The 11,175-nt window shown below is 44.7% G+C and overlaps 1 protein-coding gene across 1 annotated transcript; it reads right to left on the bottom strand.

The window, feature by feature from the left end:
- Positions 1-383: 383 nt before the first annotated feature.
- Positions 384-8,330, bottom strand: rbm15 (RNA binding motif protein 15). Its single transcript, XM_086141150.1, has one exon. The coding sequence runs from the start codon at positions 8,168-8,170 to the stop codon at positions 5,618-5,620; it is 2,553 nt and encodes an 850-aa protein (XP_085997276.1). The 5' UTR covers positions 8,171-8,330; the 3' UTR covers positions 384-5,617.
- Between the last annotated feature and the right edge of the window lie 2,845 nt (positions 8,331-11,175).

Below are 11,175 nucleotides of genomic sequence, written 5' to 3'. Positions count from 1 at the left end.
CTCCTACTCTTTCCTTCCTGGGGAAACAAAAAAACAAAACAAAAAAACAAATACTATAACCACGCCTGCAGAGTGGTAATAGCGCTTCCACCCCACAGAAGCTCCCTGGTTCAATCTCGACCTTTCTCTGCAGAGTTTGCATGTTCTTCCACTTGTGGGCGTGGGTTTCCTCCAGGTTATCCAGTTTCTTCCCACGGTCCAAAAGCACGCAGTGGATTAATCGCTGACCCTAAATTGGCGCATGAATGACAGAATGAGCGGTTGTTTGTCCGTACGTGCGGCCCTGTCCTTGCCCTGCAACCGATCCAGGTTAAACCGATGGCAGCCTCACTCAACCCCGACTGCAGGATAATCGGTACAGATAATGAATGACGGAATAAAGGTTTGTACCAATTAAACATATTTTATTGACATGATTTAAACACAGTTGTACAAATATATATATATAAAAATGGATTTACAATATTACATGAATTTGTGTCAGGTCAAGTTTTAACAGAGAATACTGCTTTTCATGATTTCACTGAAAAAAAAAAAATGCAATAATCCATCGCGTGGACTGTTGATGAAAACAAATGCAGTACTTACAGGAGACGACACCTGGCAGTGGGTTTGTTGGTGCAGAGACAAGCCGATGCACGCCAGCAGAGGCCTAGAAGGAGAAACACAAGCAAACCTGATTCCAAAAGCATATTGTTACAGGTGAGTGAAGGGGTTATTTTAAGTACCACTTAATTCAGCTTTTGATGAGTCTAAACGCTTAACATATGCCAGTGAATGCCCCCCTTGGCTGCTATTAGTATTGCTAACATAAATCAAGTATACATTTTCAACTTGTGTGTGTGTGTGTGTGTGTGTGTGTGTGTGTGTGTGTGTGTGTGTGTGTGTGTGTGTGTGTGTGTGTGTGTGTGTGTGTGTGTGTGTGTGTGTGTTTTCTATTAGGCTTTGCTTCAAGTCCCTGACTACCCTGCATGTTAGAACAATATAATAGAGTATTCTCTCAAATTGATTAAAAAAAAACAAGATTGTACTTGTTTTTATTGTGTTTTTTTAAGAATCTCACAGTGATTTTGTTTCCAAGATCCAGGTTCAAGTCTGTAAAGTACTGACTAACATACTAAAATAACCCCTTGCTGCTAAGGTTGTATTTTTAGTGTTTTTTTGGTATTTATTTTATTTTATTCAGAGCCCAGCATTACTATGGTATATTTATTAATGGAATGATATTAAGCTGCCTGGGGTTTTTATCAAATAATATACATCTTCCAACAAATAACCCATGTGGCTAATGACAGGATTAACAACAGGGCTAATAAGGCTAATAACACAACAGAATGACTTACTTTTAAACTCAAATTGTGTTTTTAATTACAAAATCGTGCTTTGAATGTAAAGTATAAAAAATTAAACACCTGCTTGAGACAGTTTGCACTTTGCTTAAAGGTGTAATTTTATGTTTTCTAGTAGGTCAGTAACTCAACTCTGGACAAATACAAGTTTTAGCTTTTTTAGGCTCTTGCATCGTATCACATTTCCATTAAGTGGTATAACTTGGCAACACAGATTAAAGTGCTTGATGCTTTAAATAAAAATTACAAAGGGTTTTTAGTCCACTATGACCCTGACAATAATAAGATTAATAATAGAAATAGGAGGCTCAATGACACTTTTAAACATGAAATATTTTGGTGAAGAATACAAAAGAAAAAGATGATTTGAACCAATTGTCTTTTAACATCTTAACTAGTTTTCCTGAATGTTCTGCCTGCTTGGTACAAGTTTTGGCTTCCTCCTCCACCATCTCTGATGACTCTGCAAACACAACCCAACATGCTGGGATGTATTCATAAAAACTCCATAAAAATTGGAATGCTTTTTCCTGCCAAGCCTTTTGAGTTTTTGATGAAATTCCCAAAAACTTTCGTTGGACAGCGCATCATTATCTTGGAAGCTTTGAATTATGCAAATTATCATCAATGTGTGTGTGTGTGGAGGGGGGGGGGGGGGGAGTAGTGCAAACCTCTGACCATGAGTGTGCAAATGTAAAACACATGGTGAGGTTACCTCATACTTACCACTGCTGCCTGATACTGATACAGACCTGGCAGACAGCTCCTGGTTCACCTTACTCACCCCTCTCCTCTTTGTACACAGCGGACCCCCAGCGACAGCAGCTCTGCCCCGGGTTTGGACCGCCGTGATGTGCAAGGTGGACTCGAGACGGGAAAAAGCAGCTGCTCCGTGGTCCTCAAGATGGCAATGTTTCTCAAGGTAAAAGGGGGATCCTTCCCGGGGCACACAACACAGCATTGGTTGTTCATGCTAATATGGCTAAAATGAACAGCAATAGGAAATGGGTTTAAAAAAAAAAAAAAAGTTAAAAAAAAAAGTAAAAAAAAAAAAAAAAAGTAAAAAAAAAATAATAAAAATCCCTGCTTTAACTGGACAGAATCTTATAAAAGGGAGTGGCAAGGTCTCCTAGAGGAATTTGCGAAAAGGGAGGGGTCCGCCGTCTGGATTCCTTCCAACTGTCAAAAAGGGTAAACAATTGGCCCCAATCTTTTGGTTTCCATGCCGCAGCTGCTCTCAGATGATGATGGAACACGGCTTCTGTGCTGCAGACGCGTCTTCGTTCTTCTCCATGCAGAGGGTTCGATCACACGCTGACGCAATGCAAAAGGACTGGGGCAAACAATATTCCTAGCTGAGGTTTGGCCCAATCCTCTTCCCCGAGCAGAACATTTAAGTCAAATCAAATCTGATCGGGGCAAATTTTGATCGAGACAAAACAGCGCAGCGGTTCAGCTCGGCCTCTTCAGCGAGACAGCTTAAACTGAAGACGCTATGGATATTTCACAGAGGTGTCACCGACAATCTCCCGCACGGAGCGTGTGACAGTTGATGATGAGATTCCTTCGGCTCCTATTCAGAAACCAGGAACGACGCACGCAAAATCTTGAGGGCAACGACCAAGAGGAGACACGGGCATGCGTTGCGGTCGCTTCCTCCAGCACCCGCGTCCCGAACATGCGCCGCTGCCCCGCGTCTGCCGCGGAGTTTCACAAGGCAAACTGGACAGGAAGTAGCAGGGGCTCCTTGATGCTGCTCGGGCGATCACATGCCAACAGGAACAGTTGAAGGCACAAAGGAGGTGTTATTTAAATCGAGCAGCTTTGGGACCTTCGGGAGAAGGTCTGTGCAAACAGCGATCCTCAATCGAGAACAGGGGTCTCTCTTCATCGGTGCTAAGAAACTGCAAATTGTCTCCCTTTCGATGTGCAGAACAATATTTCAAGTTACTTTAACTCCTTCGAAACACAATAAGGTATGGCAGCTTGTCTCTTCAATTCACTTCCATCGAAGAAACAGGTTTCCCTTCAATGAACAATTTATTGATAATCGGTCACATTCAGTGCCCAGATGCACTTGCAGGTATGTGAACAGCTTCTCATGGGCTCTATGGATTTTCCTTTCCCATGACATCAAAGTGTACATTGCTCAACTTTCCATTTTAAACAGAAGTCATCACAGGTGCAGATGAGCTACACAACTTAAAAGCTGCCTCATCGGTGAGGACTCACAAACACTAGGTCGCTGTTTCTGCAGGTTTTGAGCTCCGCGCGCATCTTCTCAAGGAGTCCATCGATGCAGTGGGTGTGATGTTTACACATAGAACAAATCCCACATATTAATGTTTTCAGTACATATTAAACAAACAAATAATAATTTGGAGTGGGTTACGATTGCATGACAAACATACAACGGCATGAACGAAATTCAGTAAGTAGGCCTTGGGAACACATTGGCAGGCAAAAGTAAAATAAAGTAAAATTTAGACCTATAAAATAGATTTCAAATGTTGACTGTCATGATTGCTCTAAAACTTTTAAATTACACAGACCTACTTACTGAACAATAGCAGTTTTTTGTTTTTTCTTTTTTTTTTTTTTTTTTTTGCTGAACTGATACTGAACATTATAAGAACTGTCTGAGGACCTACTGGTTGACGCGCAGTAAATCCAAAATGTCAAATTAACACAAAATTTTCTCTTCTTTCTAACCATTACTTTTCGTATCCATTCGGTTTCAGCGATCACATGTCAACCCTTTTTTTTTTTTAAATGGTAGATGCGGCAAATAAATATTAAGTATTAAATGTGGAAAACTGATTAGTATCTGTTTTACTACGCTATGCATATTGTGTTATGGGTGGTTCCCGGAACAAAAATATCCCATCTGTTTGTACTCAGCATTCCACTAGAAGTTGTCATGACAAACGTCCCGGTGGACAGAGACCCAATGCTTATTTTTCAAATTTGGTGTTTATATTGGGGAACACCTCTACACCACATTTGTAAACACCTTTTTTTTTTTTAAAAAGACATTAATAACCTAACTGATCTGGAGGCTTCAGATCCCGACCGTCGGAATATTTCCCATTTTTGACAGTGTACACGTATGCGTGCACACACACACACGCAAGCATGCATGCACACACACACCTACACACAGGTCCCCGTTCAGAAGTTTCAACACACGTCCGTGACAAATTTAAACTAGCGACGCAACTCTCCTCCAGTGAACCACCCTCCCTCGGACAAAGGTTTGAGGCATCTTGCTGGCATCACTGGTTGTCCACTGAAAACAAGATAGGCCCAAAACATTTGCAGAAGCAAGCGTGAGGTATTGGAGAGGAGCTGTGTCGAATGTTTGACCTTCCAAAATGTTACCAGAAACTCAATTTTTCAAGGACATTAGTTTTTTTTTTTTTTTTTGCAGAGCCAATTACGTACGCTCAACTATGAACCAGCCATCCAAAAAGGGACCCGATTAGCAGAATATTATGGCAAATAATTCACTGCCGCAGACGCTGTCCTCTTACTCTCACATGTATATACCAGTGTTGGTGGTCGACACAATAACACCTGAACGATGGAATTGGGAAGCGTGACAATGACGTTTGCAAAGCTTTTCATTTTCGTCTCTCGTGGACGCTCTGACAGGATTCCAAACTCAAGTTAATGTTGCTAACATGGTGTGTGGTTCTCTTCTAGTGTGGAGGTGTTATTGTGTCCACTCCCAGCATTATGCGGCAAAGACAGTCAGCTCAAAATTCCGTTGTATGCTGAGCTCTACAAAAACAGAAAAGCCTTCGATTCCATTCCCAAAATTCTAGCACTTTCCTTGCTAATAGATTTGACTTTTTAGCTTAGATCGAAATTTAGGCCCGTAACAGAATACTGAAAATCATGTAAGCCTATAAGACTTCTGTTATTCAATGAAATTAACATTTAACGCTCAAACCCCCAACTTTACGCTTGTGTTGTATTCAGAATTATTATCACCAAGTTACTGACTTTGTGGCCCCTGGATTAACCTTTTGAAAGATGTCAAAAACACACACCCTTTTGGATTTGTAGTAGGACACTATTTGTCATTTTAGTGGATTACATGGCATCATACAGACACTCGAGAACCATACTAGTGTACCCCATAATGCAAAACACACAGCATGCAACGGTTACTGACATACAGCAGATTTTTACACCAATTTAACTTTGTGTGTTCTGGATTTTTTTTTTTTCTCCTTTGTTGTTTTTTTTTTTTTTTTTTTTTTTTAAGATGCGCCACGGACCACAATCATAACCAAATAGTCCTCTTCACTCTTAGCCAGCGCTTTGGCAGATGAATCTAGGAACTGCTGGGAGAAATCACAAGGTGGGAAAGCATGGAGAACTCCTGAGTTGTCTTTATCTCGGCTTCCTCCCACAGGCAGGCTGATGACTCCAGCTGCTTGTTTTTGGTTGAGGTAGGACACCAGGTTGCGAAGTGGCCGTTGAGTAGAGACTGCGGGGTCGGCTGAAGATGAATCCTCTGTGGTCCCAGGGACTGCCAGGAGGATGGCGTAACCGCCGGGGCCCGCCACCTTGATGCGCCGGGACACCTCGTCTAGTTTGGGCTGGTCCAGGCGCAGGCGCTGGGTGATTTTCAGCTCGCTCACTTGCCTTCCTGTTGCACCGTCGACAAGCAGGTCACTGGCCACGCTGTGATCACCCTCCAGCAGGTGCATGTTGGCTGGAAAGTTGCTGTTCTTGAGCAGTAACATGCCCTGCCAGGCTAAACTGAGTTTGCTGCCATCTGTCTTGGACTGCTGGTTGCCTTTGGAGCTGCATTCGGACCGTTCTCTCTTGGCCAGCCCTTTGCCGCCTTCACCTGTTTTGCGTTTACGCTCTCCAACTGCCGAAACGCCGCCGCTTGACAGGCCTTTCTCAGAGAGGCTCTGGTTTTTAAGTCTTCGCTCAGTCCCCCCTCTCTCGAGGCTGCCATGACGTTCTCGCGCAGGGGAAGCTCTGTCACCCCGAAGAGGGCGCTCCGAGTCACTGAAACGGCCCCCGTCTCTGCTGCTGCCTCCGGGGCTGCCGTCAGGGGAGGCACGCCTGCGTCGTACTGTCCTCTCAGTGCTGTCAGGGGAGTGGTCTATCTGATGTCCATCTTCCACCACACGCCGCTTGCGTGCGGCCTCTCGTCCCTGCAGCTCTCGCTCCAAAGACCAGGGTTCCCGCGCCCGCCGCTCGCGTTCCAAGTGCTCCAAGGGCTCAAAGGGTGAGGCCCGTACCCTTTCACGAATAGCAGGGTTGGGCCATTCGGCCCCAGGAAAGAGCTCCCTCTCTCTGAAATGAAGCGGTGGCGGAGTTCGTTCCCGGACCCTCAGAGGTTCGGGGGTGGCACGGTGGACGAAAGACTCGGCCACCAGGTCGAACGGGGGTATCGGGAGAGGCTGCAGGAACTGCTGTTGGTACCGGTGTTCTGTGTCCGCAAAGTCCACCCGAAGTCTTCGCTCGGGGCCCCCCAACGGAAAGCCCCGCATGTGCGTGCACGCCGCCTGCGCAGCGTCCAAACTTTCATACTGAATGTAGGCCCAAGTATCCCCTTTTCTATAGTCTATGGTCCTTATCGTGCCGAAGCGATCAAATTCTCTTGCCAGGGCAGCTAGGGGGACCCAGGGTCCGAGTCCGCCGACCCACAAGCGCGTGGTCGGGGTGGCTTTCCCATAACCTATCTTTATGGGGTTGCGTCCAACTATTTTCCCAGACATGCTGAGCTTTGCACGGTGCGCCATGTCCAGGTTCTCGAACTTCAGAAATCCATACGTGCTGGTCTGTCCCCTCGTTGGCCTCTTAATGTCAACCTCTGTTATGACACCGAACCGGTCGAAAGCTCTCCTCAGGTCGGCCTCGGTGACAGTTATATCCAGGTTGCCTAAAAACAACGTCCTGTTGGCTCTTTGGTCGTCTTCTGGAGATATAAAATCTTCCTCGCGAAAGGCGGCCCGCTCCGCGATGAAAGCGGGCCGGGCCCTGGCCTCGAACAGGGCGAATTCCCGGTCCCGCTCCAGCTCTCGGGGCAGAGGAGGGGGCGGCGGAGGGGGCAGCCGTCCCAGAGCCAACTGCTGCAGGCGGTAGTCTCTGTATCCGAGCCCGGTGGGCGAGAGAGGTCTCTGTAAGTGTCTGTGGCTCGGCGCCGCGCCGTACAAGTCTCTCTCGACCGGCGAGCGGCTTCTCCTCCGGTTGATGTACACCGCCTCGATCTTCAGCGGCCGGTCGTAGAGCACCAACCGTCCCCGGGCGTGCTTCGCGGCCCGGGCGTCCTCCGGCTTCCTGAAATTGACGAAGGCTATCCTCTCGTCGTTGCTACGGCTTATCTTGACGCTCACGTCTCCGAATTTCTTAAATTCGTGAAAGAGTCCGTCCTCGATATCCTCGTCGCTTAGCTGGGTGCCGAGGTCGCTTATTTTCAGGGTTTTGTACTCACTCTCGGCGCCGGGCGGCTGAACCCGCTGCTCTCCCCGTGACGTGGTCCTCGCCGTGGCTAAATCCAGCGTCAGGCTCAGGTTGTGGTTTTTACCGACGGAGCTAGTTATAGCAGACTGACAGCTGTGATTATTTCCAGTTCGGCCGTGACCTTCGAAATCCCTGTCTCTTTTCTCACCGAGTAGACTTCTCCTCGTCGAGCCGCCGTCGCCTTTAGCCGAGCTATTTCCATTATTACTCCCACTCGAAACGGAAAGAGCCCCCATTTTCTTGCTGGTCGGATGGCATCCTCCCCTGTCTCGAATGTCGTCCAGGGCCCGGGAGCGTTTTTTAATCGGCGACCGCTCTTTACCTTTCATTTCAGTACACACGGGGCCGATCCTCGGGACGCCTGTGGTTTTAGGCTTGCGTTTCTGCAAATTAGTGCAGAAAATTCTCGATTTGAGAAACGGTTTTATTCACTGACCCTGCGGCAAAACAACAACAGTCGCCATTTTGTAAAGATTAAAGTGAAGTCCCGCCCTCGCGTCGTGATTGGCTGAAAAAGTGGGTGGAAAACTTTGGAGCGCACGTCAATCAAAAGTCAACACAATCGCAATAACTGTTGTCTCTCCACATGTGTCCGCCTTATAAACGCTTTTACGAGGAAATATCATTTCACCGAGATCTATTTAATTTCTACGCACGATATTGTAAAGTGCGTTTGTGCACCCGTTCTCCATTTGCAAATCTAATAAACGTTTGAAATCTTCTGCAGAGTTCAAACGGCATCGGCGATGTTGATATTCTTACAATAAAAGGAAAATGCTGTGAGGACATAGGAAAATTACATTTCGAAATAAGGTGCGATCTAAGCAGCCACCACAAGATGGTGGTATTTGAGCAGTAAACCCTTCAGGATTCAACGCGCAAAATCCAAACATGTTTAAAATGTATCCCTGGCAGACAAATGGTCTCTCGGAGTCACTCCCTTGCAAAATAAAGGTTGCTTATCTAACTATTTTTTTAAATTGTTGTATTAAGAGACCCATTTCAACCACAATTAGCCGACTTTGATAAAGAAATCTAAAGCTTGCACAACTTCACGACCAGTAACGTCACTATAAAATGAGATCTGAAAGTATTTGTGCCCTTTGTTTTACGTTTACACTCAAAGCTTTGACGTCTTTTCACACGGGCCACACTTAAAACCAGGATTGCTCCTTTCGCAGCGCCTCTTTCGGAGAACAAAATTAGAGTATACAATTAAACGGTTCAGGAACCTGTAGTCTTTCGATTTTTCATACTTGTATCTCGTTTGTAAAATCATCACCCCCTTGATGGTGAAACCATTTGGCTTGGGCATGATAAGTTTGTTGTTTTTAAAAACAACTGGGGCCAGATGAATGTTTCCAGGAAGTGATTGACCTTCTAAAAATACATTCAAAACCTCAACAGACGTATCCCTCCCCAAAAATGATAGTCAGCTTATTTCCAATAAAAATTCTAGATGGATTAAACTCAACATGGCCAAGATGCAAATTTGTTTTGCCTTTTTATTTATTTATTTATTTATTTCATTTTTATTTATTGTTGCAGTAATCCACGAACTAATTCAATTGTAGTCCAGACTCAACTGTTTTCCCCTAAGATGACTGACTAGGCAAAAAGCAACAAAACACTAAATAATCAGCTCCAAAGGTCTTGCCTTAACGTTTTAACATCACGTGTTTGGGGAGGTAGCTTTTTTTGGCCGTGCTATTGCTTCTCGAATATTTCAAATGCAATCGTTCGGGTCAGGTCAAAATAGCAGCCCTTAGAGGCCACGTTAAATATGACGGAGCACGGTAACCTACAGATTTCGATTAGCGCTAAAACCCAATTTTTGTCCATTAATGAAGCTACGGATATCATGGTTCTCCATGCAATCACTGATCCTAGTTACTGTCTGCCTCCGACATCCCTGTCACCTAGATTTCTGAGCGTTTAATTACTAAGCTATCAATATGCAGTTTTAATCCAACATTTGAAATGTTGTTTGGTATCTTCAGCATGATATAATAAGGCTAGAAGATAAAGGAATCAAGTCAGCCAAATTCTATTTTTGATGATAATTTAATTTTTTTTAAAAATCATACGATCTTATTTTGTCCTTTTTGCACCCATTCAAAAATTCAATCATTATATTTACACAAGGTTGGCGACATTTACAATTGTAAGTGCCCAACCGGTTATATTTCAAAATGATAACTGGGTTTTTCTGCGTTGCCAATACATCCTATTTACTTGTCCCATCAAAAGTCGAGGCTGCCCTGTTTCTGCAACCTTTGTGAGGATGGTCATCTCCTCAAGCACCTCAATCCCTTATCCTCATTGACAGGTCTTCTTATCTCCTCCACTTAATCTGGGATATAATCAGGAGGTGTATGTAACTGCAGTAAGAGCTGTGTCTCCTAGGACCTGGCCGGAATTTGAGGCTGTGGGTGTGGAAAGTGTTTCTGACGGGTTTTTTGATTCCTCTATTGGAACCACATGTTAGTGGCTCACACAAAACCCCGGCACAGACTTGGGGAATAGCAGCTAATCTGCCCCAGCATGGCTTTCACGGTGAAGCAAGCAGAGGGGAAAAGAAAGCATGTATATTCCCCCATAAGCTATGCTCTCCCGGGGAGTAAATCGAACTCGGGAGGACTTTGTCCACCGATGGAAAATTCTTTTTTTTCTCCCCTCAATTTATGCCGCATTTTGATTCCATTCAGGTTGAAGTGTTTACACATCTGACATGAAAATGTTGTTATTTTGTAATTTACACCAGATGAGGCGGTGCCATGAAATTCAGTGTTTCCTTGACAATAAAGTAAATTGTTTTGGGTAAAGCAGGAGTGGAATTCCTAAAGAAGTACATTCGTAATCTATTTTCAGAATAAATGTGAGAGTAAATGCCTGGAATGCCTCTCTATGCCATTTTTTAAAGGCAGTCAACATTATTCATTGACATAAACAGAAGGCAGATGAATTGGATTTAGAATGATACAACTAAATAAAAATGGGTTGCCCCAATTCCTTCAATTAGAATGTAGTTAATGGCCAGGTTTTTCACTGCTGCCAGATGTGAATGAAAAATCACGGCCTTGCGCCATCTGGGAGAGGTTCTCTGTCATCGAAACTGAAGTGTGGTCACTCAGTTAGCTTTTCGTTAATGAACCTGCCACTGGCTGCTGATGCATGAGGTGCCACCTGCAGGCTTGAAGTGAGGCCAAGCAGACTGCACATGTACGGAGTCTCTGTTCACTTCCCTGATACATCACAAAAAAGAGAGAGAGGGAAAGAGAGAGAGAGAAATCCAAAACAGCAGAAACCTTTGTGTTCACGGCAAACCACAGCC

Source organism: Fistularia commersonii, chromosome 34, assembly GCF_037954325.1.
Source record: "Fistularia commersonii isolate RoL2024-O1a breed Wild chromosome 34, RoL_Fcom_v1.0, whole genome shotgun sequence".
Taxonomy (NCBI): Eukaryota; Metazoa; Chordata; class Actinopteri; order Syngnathiformes; family Fistulariidae; genus Fistularia; species Fistularia commersonii.
The sequence above is the reverse complement of the archived record's forward strand: the minus strand, read 5'-3'. Positions and strand labels throughout refer to the sequence as shown.

Bases quoted from the DNA above. Each gene is read 5' to 3' on its own strand.
- rbm15 (XM_086141150.1), bottom strand. From the start codon at position 8,170: ATGAAAGGTAAAGAGCGGTCGCCGATTAAAAAACGCTCCCGGGCCCTG.